The sequence below is a fragment of the Sarcophilus harrisii genome, chromosome 2, assembly GCF_902635505.1.
Source record: "Sarcophilus harrisii chromosome 2, mSarHar1.11, whole genome shotgun sequence".
NCBI classification, from domain to species: Eukaryota; Metazoa; Chordata; class Mammalia; order Dasyuromorphia; family Dasyuridae; genus Sarcophilus; species Sarcophilus harrisii.
The window spans coordinates 630,121,563-630,136,311 of NC_045427.1; the positions used below are offsets into that span (position 1 = coordinate 630,121,563).

A 14,749-nucleotide genomic window follows, 5' to 3' on the forward strand; every position below is an offset into this window, starting at 1 on the left:
TTGGTGCTGCCCTGTGCCATCCTGAGCCCTGATTGTGCCCTATGCCCGCTGGGTCAGACCAGTCCTGGGCCTCAGTTTCCCCATCTGCAGACTGGAAATAATAAAACCCACCCCCTAGTTTTCCTAAGGGCTGGGGGAAGGAGGACGTCACATAGGTCATTGGCCCAACACGAGCCATGCGGCCCGGGACCTGTGACGTCCCCGGGGCCTCAGAGGGCAGCTGCCCGGGGCAGCGGGATGAACTTACGTGCCGCCCCGGCCTGGCACTGCCCTGTCCTGGAGCAGCTGAGCCACGTTCGGAGAGAGCAGGGGAGGCTCCTCTTGAGGTCCCAATAACACCACTAAGGTCAGAGCAAGGACTCCAGGGTCCCGCAGACAGGCTGGGGAGTGTGTGTGTGTGTGTGTGTGTGCGTGCACGTACGTGTGCACGGGGCAGGGGGACGTGGGCACACGGCTCTGACCATTAAGCAAAGCCAGCCGTCCCCTTGCCCATCTCCCCAAAGGCTCAGGTCGGACTTCTTGAAAGCCAAAGCCCGAAAGGCGTCTCAGTGTCAGGCTGATTATTATCGGTTTTATTGGAGAATTAGAAAACATTCAAAATTGATGAGGTTTGGGACCAAGAATGAACAGAAAACGTGGGTCTTCCCACCGAAGACATTCTGGCACCTCAGAGAATTTTTTAAATTGTCTGAAATCGGCTGTCCAAGCTTCCCGCGGCACCTGCCACACTGATGGATTCTGTGACCTGGGTAACTGCCTCTCAAAGCACGACCTCTGGCAGCTTCGTCATTTCTTCTTCAGGATCTCGGTCATCTCAGGAACGACCTGCAAAAAAACCCCAACGGGAGCTCAGAGCCAACAGGCGACGAGGCCGGTGTCTCCGAGAGCCCAGGGCAGGGCCCTGCTGCCCGCCCCTTCCCAGCCAGGCCAGAGCCTCCCGGGGCAGCAGTGCGGGGCTCCCGGGCTCTGCCAGACCAAGGGGCTGGAGAAGAAATCGTGCGCAAGAAGCCCTTCCTCTCTAGGCCGTGTCCGCGCAGAGACCACCCAGGCACACCCAGGCTCCGGCTTCCCGCAGCTTGCACTAGTCACACCTCAAAGCTGCAGCCCCAGAGTCTCCCAGGCAGCACTCGTAGCTATCAGAAGCAATGACTCAATGCTGCAAACACTTATTAAGCACCTGCTGCATGCCAAACCCTCAGGGTCACCAAAAAACCTACAATCAGTGCTCAAGAAAGGGGGGTGGGGTGGGGGAAGGCCACAGGGAGGAGGCGCCCTCCCCACTAAGTGGGCCAAGGCAGGGGGATAAGGGCTGGAAGGGTGTCCCTCCCTGGCACATGCCCCCAGCCGCCGCCCCTGGAGGGTAAGCGAGCTGGCAGGCCGGGGAGCAGAGGCCAAAAAGGAGGCACAGGGAGGACCTGCAGAGAAGGCCCCTGGGGCGCCCCAAACTGCCGGCTGACTGGGGGAGCCGGGGTCCCAAGGCCACCTTGGCTGTCCATGCAGCCGTGCTGGGGGCCCCGCCCCTTCCTGGCCCAGAGGAGAGGCCGCACACCAGACGCTGCCCCGTGACACTCGTGGGAGGGAGGCTGCTCGTCCCAAAACTAAGCGATCTGTCAGCCACGGACACCTTAAAGGCAGCTCCCCCCGCACATCCCGACAGAACAAACCTGAGAGAAAGCACCCGCCCCAAGGCACCTCCCACAGCTCCGGGAGCTGAGACTCAGAAACAAGCTCACACCGACCCTCAGGAGGCCAGAACTCGCCTTCTGTAGGTCTGACCCCAAAAGCAGCTCCATCACCAGTGACCTCAGGCGGCCCTTGCGGACGAGGCTCCACGTCACTACTAACCCTGCATCCCCTGCTCTGGGGGCAGAAGCTAAGCGGAAAGGGCCCCAGAGGGGAAACGTCTGGTCCCAGGCCACACAAGCAGCAGGGCCTGGGCCTGAAACCAGACCTTTGGGCTGCCAGGCCGGGCGCTCACGGCCTCAGGCTGCTGGGGACCATAGGGCAGAAGGCCCTGGCCTGCCGCAGAGCCCACTGCTGCAACCCGAGCGCCTGGGTCTGGGGGCTCCGCGCCGGGCCTGGCACAGGGAGGAGCCGGGGGCAGCGGGGGGCCCGGGACGCGGCCTGGCGGCTCCCTATCAGTTACCTCGTCTTTGTGAGGGCTGTGGCCGCCCTGGCTCACAAAGATCCCCCCTGAACTCGCCCCCGGTGAGGAGGTTCTCAATTATTGAAGAGAGCTGCATTTCCAGCAGGTGGAAGTAATGCGTTCGTACAAAATTTATTAAGGAAATTGTCGACATGTTGTTTGTTGCAAATGTCGCTTTGTCTCTGGCTCCCTGGAAGCCCACGTTGGCGCGGGCGGGCGGCGCTCACTCAGGGAGAGCACTAAGTGCTGGCACAGCTTCTGGGGACGGCTGGGGGCTCTCGGAGCAATCCCACGGCCCGACACAGATCCCCCTGCAGGCGCCAGTGCCCAAGGCTGGCACGGCTTCATGGTGAGCCTGATGGAGCCCCTTCTGTAAAAGCACATGCGGGTGTGTGTGCGTGTGTGCATGTGTGCGTGTGTGTGTGTGTGTGTGTGTGCGCGCACGTGCAGAAACTAACTTGTTTCCCTCTGCCTCTCCTGGATGGGCATTACTAGAACCAGAGGAGCTCTGCCCCGCTGACTTGGGGAAAAGAAAATGATATTGAAATTCATCATTTAAAAAGGCATTTTAAAAGCCCAAACCCCTCTGGGCGCCAAGAGGCGGTGCTGGATGGGTCAGGGCCCCTCTGGCCCCATTAGCCCCCGTTTCTGTATCTGAAAACTGCACCAGGAGCCCGGCCCTCTCCTGGGTCAGTGTAAGCGAGCGCACAAATGTGGCTGTGCTGGAGAAGTGACAGCTCCCGGGATCCACTGATCTTCTTGTCATTTAAACGTCTTGGTGGGTGTGAGGGGGCTGGGGGGCGGGGGGCATGAGCCTTTTGTGAAGCCTCGTCCTGAGGCCCTGAGCATGGGTGGGGGCCTCACCAGCCAAGCAAGAGTCAGTTCCCAACCAGAACCCCTATAGGAGGTTCCACGCCCACTGTTACGGGTCCTGAGGACAGATTCCGGCCCAGCCCCAGCAGGCTCTTGGAGCCCCCAGGCCTCGTCCCTGTCTACAAAAGGAGGGAGCCGGAGACAATGCAGTCCCTCCAGAGTAAGTATCCGGGGGCAGATGGAGGAGGCGGGTGTCTCGTGGTGCTTTTAAGTAGGGCCAGCCCGGTTCAGTTGTGGAAACTGCTTTCAGGCCAAGCCGCATGTGTGCAGTGTCCCTGGGGCCAGAGCCAGAGCGGGCTTCCAGGCAGGGCCCACTGCGGGTGGGCCGAGCTCGGAGTCCCTTGGGCCTGCAGGCCTGTCTGTGCTTTTCCCAAACAACAAGCGTCCCTTGTGAAAGCAGAGGTGACTCCCCAAGGGCACCCACTCGGGGCAACTGGAGGAAGCCCCCCAGGATCGGGCTCACAGGGGCGGCACACAAGGGCCGGCAGAGCTCTGCTGCCAATTCTTGGGACCCTCTGAGCTGAGAAGAAGGAGCGCATCCCCCTGAGGAAACGTCCTCTTTGTTCCTATGCTGTGGATTCAAGCTCAGGCCCTCCATGGTCTTGTGAGGTCTCTGCCCTCATCTGGAGACCCCGGCAGTGACCGCCATGGGCCGGAAGGTGGATCCCAACAGCCTGACCCTCTCCCTGCCGCTGGGGAAGGAGGGGTGCATCTGGCTGCCGGCCCCCAGCTGTGCTGCGGCCTCGTTTTCCCGTTCAAACAGGCTGCATCCATCAGGAGTCTCCATGGCAGCCCTCGGCCCTGCCCAAGCACGACCCCACACAGGCCCACCCCGGGCTGTCGGAGCGCCGACGCTCCCAGGGTTGCTTGTTCCTCATATTCCAGGCGGGGGGAGGCTCCCAGGGGATGTCATTTAGGTTCAGCAACCTCAGCACAGGCACAATGCCAGCCTTCATGCCCCACTGAGGATGCACAGATGACACGGGGTCGCCTCGGCCCACCCCAGGCCCTGCCCATCCTCGCACTGCAGAGTGAGCAGCAGCCAATGTCTGACTCCATCTCTTTTTTCCAGGAATGAACCCAATGTCTCCTAATCCTCCACTCTGACAATTTCACTTTACCCCAAAAAGAACAAAAACTCTTGCAGAGAAGAGCAAAAATCTCATGACTCCAACACTTGTGGAACAACACAACCAGGAGCCGAGCAGGGCCGGCAGCCCCCCACTCATAGGCGGGCCAAGACACGGCCGGGAGCCACGGCTGAGTGACCCCCCACGAGCATGGCCACCCAGCCTTCGTCCTGACCAAAGCTTCTCCCTGAATCAGAGGCCGGCTGTCAGCCAGCAGTCACTGGGCCACAGGAGGCAGCCCCAGGCCTGGCCAAGCAGGTGGCAGTGGGCGGTGTCAGGAGTTGCAAGTGCCGACACCTACAGGGGGACAGTTACCTGTTGGTGCGTTCCCGGAGGGCAATGGGCAGCATGGGGTCTCTGAAGGCCTCAGCTCCACGCTGCACTCGGCCCGATGAGTGCCCCAAAGAGCTGCCTGCCCCGAATGGGGTCTCCCACTACGGCAGTGGGAAGTAAGGAGACTGGGGCTCTGCCGCCAGTGGGGGGTGACTCGGGGGAACTGCTCCCCTTGCCCCCCCCCCCCGCCCGACGTGGTCTGAAGTCAATGACTTCCATGGCCCGCTCCAGCTCTCGTGGTCTGTCAGCTTCCTGCAGGCAGAAGCCGAAGCCTGCCCTGTCCCAGCGCTCCGCCCGGAGCGCGCCAGGCCCCAATGAAAACACTTGGGAAAAGCAATTCTGCTGTAAACATTCCATGAGGTTCTGCCAGCCCCCGCGGCCCAACCATAGAGACTCCCTGACCCGGGAGACGCCCCAACCATGGAGATGTCCCCTCCACACCAAGATGCCCCAACCCTGGAGATGCCCTGACCCGGGAGATGTCCCCTCCACAGCGAGACGAGGAAAGCTGACTCCCCCCCAAGGCCACTCACCTTAAATAAATCTGCGACGATTCCCAGATCTGCCACCTGGAAAATCGGGGCCTCTGGGTCCTTGTTAATGGCCACAATCGTCTGTAAGACAAAAGAAGAGCAAGCCCAGCTTGACCACGCATCTCACTCAGGGAGAGGCCAGGGGAGCCGCCTGCCTCCTGTCTCGGGGCCTTCTCCTTCCTGCAGTGGGCAGAGGGCTGAGTGTGGGGGTCAGGAAGCCCTGGCTGTAACTCCAGCCCCCCTCCCCCGCTGTAGCTTGGCCCTGGGCAGGGCCCCCCAGATTCTGGTGAGATGGGACCCCCCGCCAGGATTGTCTCTGGGACTCCCTGTCAGCAAAGTAATGCTGGGGGAGCCCAGGGAGGGGGGGAGGCAGCGGCTCCTGCTCACGGGCATCCTGCGGCCCTCGAGGTTTCTGATTCACTCCCATCCTCCACAAAATGGGGACCTGTTCCCCCTTCCAGGCATTTGTCCCCTTCTGGGCATCTGTTCCTGGGGATGCCTTCTTTGCCCCCTTTTCAGAAATAGGGACGTCTGAGCTTCTTTCTCAGTTGTTTTCTCCTTTCACAATTGTCTCATCCTTAAAATAGCAGATAACTAAGGCACCCGATGGCTCGCTAAGATCAGTCTGACTTTTCCAGAATAAAAGGCTATTCTTTCACCCTCCACAACTGCCTCTGTTCATAATTCTCATTATAAATCAGAGTTGTGTCTGAAGCGAAGCACATTCTGGAAAGAGCACCCGGTCTGCGACACTTTACAGACTAAACGTCTTCGACAGGACTCATCCCCCTGCAGTTGATTGCTAGCAAACCTTCTGCACGTGTGTCGCTTGCCATCGAGCAAGGGCGCTGCCGTGAATGGGCCCATTCTCCCCTCGCCAGTCAGAGCCATCCCAGGGCATCCCTCCTTCCCATGTCACACCCAGAGGTAGCTGTGTCGCCCACCTTTGACCAGAACCCCACATGAATGTTGCTTTGTGAAAAGACCGAGGGCGAGCCGAGGGCCCAGACCAAGGGCCACATGGGGCCTGCTAAAGTTAGATGACACTTCTGGCTTCCATGGGAGCAGGCGAATGCACACATGTTGGCATCGCTGACTCCGAGAGACTCGGTTCATAATCCAAATTATGCCTGGTCATGCATGGATTAGTATGTCACATTCCAGAAGGAGGACATCCGATCCAGTCCTCCCCACCCCCTGGACACGAGCTGGGCAGCGAGTTAAAGGGAAGCTCTTCCTCTCCAACCCTTCTCAGAGCACCTGACCCTGAGCTACAGGTTGGGGGCCCAAAGGCCTCTGTGGACGGGATAAGGCAGGAAGGAGGGAAGGTCCCACCTGGGAGTCAGAAAGGCCATCTCACTGTCTGATCTTAAAATGCAGGTGACGGGACCCAAGCCCAAGGTGTTGGGAAGCTCATAGAAGGTGCAGAGGCGCCTTGGGAACCACCAAGGGCTGGACCCGGCCCCCTCATCAGCAGGAAGTGTGTGTGCCCCTGTCTGCGCCCTAAGGGCAGGAGCCCCTCTCTGCCCAGCCCAGGGGCCCGGTGCTTCATCAGAACAGGCTCAAATGCTTCCACCCCACAGAAGGCAGGAAGCGGGTCCTCCAGCCTAGAACAGGGTCTGGGGGCGCAGCCTCATGTCAGACAGACACGTGGTACTTCAAGCAAGGATCGCTCTACTGCTCCGAGCTACGTCTCAAAGCAACAAGTCTCACACATCAACCACTCACACAAGCCACTGAGAAACCCGCCATCAGGGATCCGCCCCAGGAGCCCACCATCGGAGATCCACCTGGGAAATCCACCTGAGAAACCTGCCCCAGAGACCCACCATCGGAGACCCGCTCCCTCCCCGGAGGTCAGCGCCCCGTCACGTACCTTGCTGTCCTTCATCCCCGCTAGGTGCTGGATGGCTCCTGATATGCCCACGGCGATGTACAGCTCCTGTGACAAACGGTGGCAGCGTTAATTGACACTGACCCAATGAGACATTTTCAAAAGCCCAGAACTCACACTAATACTTGTGCAAGAGATGCACGCTGCTGCCAGGGTAGTCAGTCCGTCCATGGGCATTTATTAAACACCTGCTGTGTTCCGGACACTGTGCCAAATACAAAAGAATGTCTACCCTCAAAGAGCTTACTGTCTAATGGGGGAGAACCTACAAACAAGTAAGTACAAACAAGCATTTCTAGGAAACAGTGAAAAGGGGGAAGGGGCTCAGACTGAAAGGGACAAGTCTGGGCTCTGAGGAACATTGCCTGGGCGTCTGCGCAAATGGCCAAGCCTAAAAGCAACACAGAAAGGGCCGACCTGCCCTAGGGGAGGGGATCCCCTTCCCTGGGAGCCCCAAGGCCCAGGCTTGGACCCTCCCCTTCCCCTTCCCCGGGCACTCATGATGAGTTCATTTTCCACATGGTGTTCCCGCTGACCAGGAAGACTGCCAGTCTTCCTTCTATGTGCTGTGTCCTCAGCCCAGCTTCAACAAATGGGTTACTAATGATGGGGAGAGGAAAAGTCGAGCCTGCCTGGCAGGATGGAGCTCAAACTCATTCTCGGTCTGCACTTTAAGATCAGCTATATGGAAAGGCTAAAATCAAAAGCAACTTCACAGAAAACAAGGATTCTTTTCATAAGGACTTAGTCAAGAGACTAAATTTTTCCCTTATGCCTAACAAGGCCACTTCTTCTGGAGCTTTTTTATTTTTCAAACTACATGTGAAGATAATTTTCAACATTCATCCTTGCAAAACTGCATTCCAAATTTTTCTCCCTTCCTTCCTCCCTTTCCCTTCCCCTTGACAAGTAATACAATGTAGGTGAAACATGTGCAATTCTTTACATATTTCCACAATTATCATGCTGCACAAGAAAAAATCAGATCAAAAAGGGAAAAATGAGAAAGAAAAAAGAAATCAAGCAAACAACAACAGAAAGAGTAAAAATACTATGTTGTGATCCACACTTAGTCCCCACAGTTCTCTCTGGAAGCAGATGGCTCTTCCCATCACAAGCCTATTAGAAATGGCCTGGATTAGCTCATTGTTGAAAAGAGCCAAGTTTATCACAGTTGATTATTACATCTTCTTGTCGCCGTGTACAATGATCTCCTGGTCCTGCTCACTTCACTCAGCATCAGCTCATGCAAGTCTCTCCAGACCTTTCCGAAATCATCCTGCTGATTATTGCTGAGCAATAATATTCCATAACATTCCTATGCCACAATTTATTCAGCCATTCTCCAACTGATGGGCATCCCCTCAGTCTCCAGTTCCTTGCCACTACAAAAAGGGCTGCCACAAACACTTTAGCAAATGTGGGTCACAAGGCCATATTTTAAGCTCCAAATTTACAACCACATTTCAACTGTACCAACAACGTGGGGGTGAAGGAGAAGATGCAGCTAACACATAACTAAACTAAGTTATCGAAAGATACCAGAATCCTGCCACAGTGTGAGCGGCACATAAGGGTGGCTCCAAAGCATGGCGGTTTATTAGAAGTTAAAGGCAAAGGAACCTCCATTATCTGACAAATAGATGAGCAGCCTCCCCTGCAGCTCCCTCTGCACTATGCCCATGACCCACTGAACAGGAGAGAGTTTGAAACCATGAAGCTTTAAAGAAGGATGTGCCGACTCCCTTTGTGATCCTTTTCAACTACATCTACCTACCTGAGGATGTGAGGGGCCAGTCTCTCCTATTCAATTAGGCCTCCAATTTCCATACTTAAAATGACTCTGAAAGGTTTCTCCCTCCAATTCATAATAACTCTGACATGTATAATTTTCTCCTATGCACTGTGGGCATATCAGTGGGTTTGAACTTTGGAAAGCCAATGATTCTAGGAGTCCCAGGACACTAGGGAACCACTTTGTTATAAAAGGAAACAGACAATCCTGAAAAGAATTAACTTCCTATGTTGTTACTCTCCCAAATCCCTCTAAAGTCAGTAATAGCAACTGATGTGTGAAGGAACAGTGAGCTACCCCTCAATGGAGAGAAAGAGAAATAGATGAGGGGGGGAGAAGGAGGGAGGGAGGGAAGGAAGGAGAGAGAGGGGAAGGGGAGGGAGGGAGGAGATGGAGGGAAGGAGAAAGGGACAAAGGGAGGGAGAAGAAGAGGGAGAGGGGGAAGAGAGAGAGAAGTGGGGAGAGAGAGGGAGAAAAAGAGAGAGGGAGGGAGGGAGGGAGGGAGGGAGAGAGAGAGAGAGAGAGAGAGAGAGAGAGAGAGAGAGGGAGGAAGGGGGGAGGGGAGGGAAGGAGTGTGTGTTCTTCAAGAAGCCTTCCTACTGTAAGGCTCACTGGGGCACAGAGGTCAATCAGTTACTCAATCAATAAATATTTGCTAATGAGGACTTGATGTTCTCCAGGCTGTGAAGAGCACAAGCTAGAAGCCATCATAATGCTACAAAGGTACTGAGGGTGGTCTAACCATTTGCTGAGTGCTGGGAGGCGTTTTTGGAGAGGAGGGTCTCAGGGAAGGCAGACCCCAAGAAGACTAATCCATAGTCGATTCACCAAGCATTTATTAAGCACTGAGGGTGTGCCAGGCAATACGCTAAATACACAAATGATAGGTAAGACACGAGCAAAATGGACAGGCCTCCAGGGGAGATTTCTGTGGAGTCCGAGGTCAGGGAAACTAAAGCAAAGGTGATGAGGGGCGGCTGGCCCACAGGCATGAAGATAGCACGAGTGTCTCCCAGGCGTACATGGACACACATGACAAATCTCACCAACCAGAGTTAGTCTTTAAAAGCAATTTTTAAAAATCAAGCATAACCTAAGAGAGTCGCTGCCATATATTTTTAATCCTTAAACTCATCATATTTTAAAAGTCCCTCCTGCTAATTCACTCTGATATCAAACACCCACAGAGGGGGAAATGGCCATTCTGGACAACAAAAATGAATCAAGGCTGCGTGTTCCACAAAGATCCGGGGCCCTTGTGGACCTTTCAACAGGTCTCAGAGACTCAGAGGGTCAATTTCCAGTTTGCTGTTTGAAAATAAGCTATTCCACAAATATTTAAGCCCAGCCCCACCCCCGGTAAGTGCTGAAACGGCAGATTCTGGACAGACGAACCCTCCCAGGCTTTCAGGGGAAAGGAGGAAAGCTTTGGGTCTTTCAAACACATTCAGGCAATTAGCTCCCAACTCGAGATGATTTGCTTACGGTTCAAAAAGCATTTTTGTTATCCAATAATAATAATTAGCATTTACACAGCACTCTGCAAACGCTAATTTATGGAGCACTTTAGACGCGGCTTCATAAACCTGAGCAGACAATCCCTGCCCGGAGGAGCTTACCTCCTAAATCAGACACAGAGTAAGAGCTTGCAGAGAAAATGAGAGAGTGGCTGGAGTGGAGAACAACAATTAAGGCTTCAAAAGGAGGTGGGATTAAAGGAAACAATCAGGAGGAAGAGGGGATCCTGGGGGGTCTTAGTGGGGATAAAGAAGAGGAGGCAAAGGTATGGGGGAGGGAAGAGAAGCGAGCAGGAGGAAGAGGAGGACCAAGAAGGGAGGCTCTGGGCTGGGCTCCCGGCCCACACTCAGGAGGATCCCTGCCTAGGAGAGTCCGGAGCTTTTCTCCACAATAGAGCTGTCAAAAGGACTAGAAAAATGCAGTCATGGAAATGTGATTTCTTCTCTTAAAACCTTCCATTGTTCAGTGGAAAGGCCTTTGGCACAGGGAGTGGCTAAGGGCAAAGGTGGGTAAATCCAAAATCTTTGCCTTCTCTTAAGAGCAAAGATCCCAGTCTGCCCTGCTCTTGCCCTATAGCCAATGATGTTCTTCTAATATCATTTCTCTGGTTTTGTTTCTCATAAGCATCCTTAGTAAAGAGAAAAATCAACAGTACTTGGAAGGGTTCTGGTCCAAGCTTCACAAACCAGACTCACCTGAAGAATGGGAGCGGGAGGGGGGCGTTCTTGGGGGAGGAGCTTCCCCTTAATCCCAGACCGCTCAGGCAAGTCCCCTCACAAAGAAAGTAAGACCTTGGGAGCCGGCTCCCGCCCACCCCACTCCTGGACATGTTGTTTTTAGCCGCCGTGTTTGTCTTAGATCCAAGATACTGGGAAGCAGGCGCCACAGAGAGCCTCCCTGTAAGCACACGGCAGTTAATTGTGACAGTGAGGGGCTGACGGCAGATCTGGAGAGAGATTGATGTGAGTCCTGTGTGTCCAGAGCCTTCTGAGAGCCGGCTCAAAGCAAGATCAATGAGGCCGTTTTAAGCTCAGTGGGACAAACAACAGAAAAGGAAAATCAGCAGCACGAGTTTAGCGAGTCAGCCAAAGGCCCGGCCTCGGAGGAGAGCAGGGTCTCCATCTCTGGGAGAGACACAGGAAGGCGAAATCCCCCCTCCCCCACGAGCCCCTTCCCTCCTCTCACACTGGCACAGGAAACGCCAAAAGCCACACAGGCCAAGGGCACCCTTCCTTCCGACCCGTCCTCTCTGGGATCATTTTGCCAAATGAATTAAAAAGCAGAGCTTGTTCCCACCAGCTGGTCTGAGGGCTGAACAGGCCCAGAGAGGAGTCTTAGCTCTGTCTGCCCCTGATCCTCCTGCTGACCTTCTCCGTCCATATCCCATCGTCAGAGGAAGCCCATCCTCCTGAAGGCCGGAGCCTTTATCTTGGACACAGCCTGGTTGTCCGGTTTTCTGTCTCCTCCATCCGACTGTGAGTTTCTGAAGGGCAGAGGCTGTTTGGCCTTCCTATCTCTAGCACTTAGCACAGTGCCTGGCATACAGTGGTGTTTAATAAATGCTTACTGACTAGCTGAATCTGACAAGTACCTCCGCTCTCCTTAGTTTCATTTGATGAAGCTCTAGACGAAGATAACAATCCTTGCTACAGGAAAGAGGAATTATGGCTGTTACTTCTTAAAAGTCATTTGGGGGGAGGGGGAGCAGCGAGGTGGCACAGTGGGTAGAGCAGCAGCCCTGAAGTCAGGAGGACCTGAGTTCAAATCTAGTCTCAGACACTCAACACTTCCTGGCCGTGTGACCCTGGCAAGTCACTTAACCCCAGTTGCCTCAGCAGCAGCAACAACAACAAAGTCATTTGTTAAAATGTTCGCTTTATAAAACCTGTGCAAAGAGCACATGCGGAGAACCACATGGTCTGAAATGCAGCGACGAGTGCCTCCCCAACAACACACCTAAGTTCACCTTCCTCCTTCCAGGGAAGAACTGCGCCGGGAAGGTGGGGAGGCTACTGCAGGCGTGCCACAGAGCACACACAGCAGACCCAGGGGTTTGAAAGTGGCCTGAAGTTCCCTGAACAAATTCACAACATCATTTCTGGACTCGGCACTGCTCTGGGAATGGAGCAACTCTAGGCCGGGGACAGTTCAGTATAGAAGATGAGGCATTAAAGTCATTAAAATGGGAGCAATTCAATGCACAAACTAAAGCAGTGTCAGTCATCTCTCCATAGAAAGCGCTGTTCCTGTCGTCTTGCTGACGAACTTTAACAAGAGCACATACATCCGCTGCAAGCGACAGCTGCCAAGGTGCTTTCCTTCAAGTGCAGGGAGGGAGGCAGCGTGAGCGCTCGCCGCTCATGGGAAGCCAGAGAGCTGGACGGGTGAAGGACCTGATCTAGGCACCTGGCGCAAAGCCTCTTAAACCATGAGTTGTGACCCCACCGGGGGTCGTGTAACTGAATGTGGGGGACCATGAAAAACTTGGCAATAGCAAAAGATATCCAATGTCCCGCCAAGATTTAATTCTTTATGTAAAAATAAACAAGGACATCCATCTCGTTAGTATGCAAACTCATTTTCATTTTAATAAATGGTAAAATTATAGATCTATATTACATACTCAAGAATTGTTTTAAAATAAATTTATGACATATTATCAGTAAACATTTGATTTGTATACCTAGAGTCAGGTAAAAATTTCAGAAGCCCTGGCCTAGAGTGAGAGTCTCCTGATTTCAAGTGCAATGTTCTTTCTCTGCTATCATGCCCTCATTGCTTGGCAGAAACAAGAAAAACCAAGTTTCTTTCAAGACTCCCAAAGTAAAAATGATTACAGATCAGGATCCTGGGCCACAGGCTCAGAAATAATGGGCAGCCAGGATGGGATTTTAGCAGAACTTAAAATGAGTTCTCCTATTATTTTACAGAGGCATAAAATGGCACGACCTCAAATAGTAATTGTTACTGCTGAAACATGATATGTATACCCAGGACAAATGCCAGGTTAGGAGTTAAATGCTGTAATTTATCCCAACAAATAAATGAATGAGCCCCTCTGTGAAACAGATTAACCCAACTATATTTTCTAATTACTGCACTCCTGCCATACCTTAATATTATGAAAATATTTCATTCTGCTGCTCAGGCCACGCCGTTTTCCCCATTGGCCAAATGTGTTTTTTCAGCTTTCTTCTTTTGGGGAAGGAGCCCCAGTGACACAGAGGGCGTGCTAGCAGCCCGTGGAAGGGTGGTCATGGGAAGTAGCGGGCTGGGGTCACAGAAAACCCCCACTTCCTATTCTGATTTTCAGTCAAGCCCTTATCCCTCTGGATTCCATTTCTTCATTGGTTAAAAAAGGGTGCGGATGAGAGTGTCTAAGATCCCTTCCAGCTCAACTGAGGAAACAATGATCTTTCCTAGGTCAGTCTAAAGCACCCTAGAGGTGGGCATCCTTCTGAAGATGGCAGGCCGTGGTCAGACCCTGCCCCAAGCAGGATAACAGAAGGAGCACCACGACTGCAGCCGAGAGGTCAGGTCAAGGTCAAAGTGGTCTCTGTCCCCTACTACTTTAGACAAGCCACCTCAGCTCTAGGCCTTAATCCTTTTTCTCCTACAAAAGGAGACTGGGCTAGATTGGGAGTCTGGGAGGCCCCCATCTGTACAGCCCACAAGGGTTTGTTTTGGATTGGTTTTTAAATACAATAAAACTTTATTTAAATGTGCCAAAAAACCACTCTTGGCTAGCTGATCCCTGGCCTAAATGAGCTCTATACTGAGCTTGCAGGTGATACAGGTAATATCAGGCTGAGTTCTCATCTGAAAAAGAAGGGGCTGCTCATACCAGGGCCAGCCGGTCTGCAGAGAGGTAAGCCCTCTTCTAGCTTTGGAACCCTCCTCAAAGGGCAAAGGCCAGAAAACTGTGGGTTCCCCTAGGACAAATTGGGTAAATGTCTGTTAAGTGAAATGGAGCTGAATGAGATCAGACAAGATGGATCTCAGGAAGTGATCCAGGCAAGCAACAGGGTCAGAACCAAAAGATGCAGGTCAAGCCCCCTTTAGGCAGGAGCAGGGGTACAAAGTGAAGGGTCAGAGTGAAAGGGCACGAGCCACTGAAGCCAGAACAGAAGCCCAAAGTCCAAATCACAAGAGAACATGGAAGAGCCAAGACCTGCAGCAATAGAGAAGGCCACTTGAAAGAGGTCCCAGAGGAGTGCGTCTGCAGCCCAGCTTGGAGCCAGCCCCCCAGCCGAGTCCCTTCACCCACCCCCTCAGTCATGATCCTGCGGCCTCCCAGAGCTGCCAAGCTGTGACCCACAGGGAGGGATGTGATGGCCAACACCAAAGACATGAGTCCATCTCATGGGACAGGCCCTGAGGACAGAAGAGCAATAGCTGGAGCAGGCAAAGAGGTGCTTTTTTTTTTTTTTTTTTTTTTTTTTTTTTTTTTTTTTTATTTAATAGCCTTTTATTTACAGGATATATACATGGGTAACTTTACAGCATTAACAATTGCCAAACCTCTTG

At 53.4% G+C, this 14,749-nt stretch overlaps 1 protein-coding gene across 1 annotated transcript in view; it reads right to left on the reverse strand.

The window, feature by feature from the left end:
* Positions 1 to 546: 546 nt before the first annotated feature.
* ETFA (electron transfer flavoprotein subunit alpha) overlaps positions 547 to 14,749 on the reverse strand; it is a 72,141-nt gene continuing 57,938 nt past the window's right edge. Inside the window, exons 10-12 of the mRNA XM_031956797.1 lie at positions 6,892 to 6,957; positions 5,016 to 5,096; positions 547 to 825 (exon numbers count right to left, since the gene is read on the reverse strand). Of these exons, the coding sequence (XP_031812657.1) occupies positions 787 to 825; positions 5,016 to 5,096; positions 6,892 to 6,957 (186 nt within the window). The 3' untranslated portion in view covers positions 547 to 786. The remainder of the gene's footprint in view (positions 826 to 5,015; positions 5,097 to 6,891; positions 6,958 to 14,749) is intronic.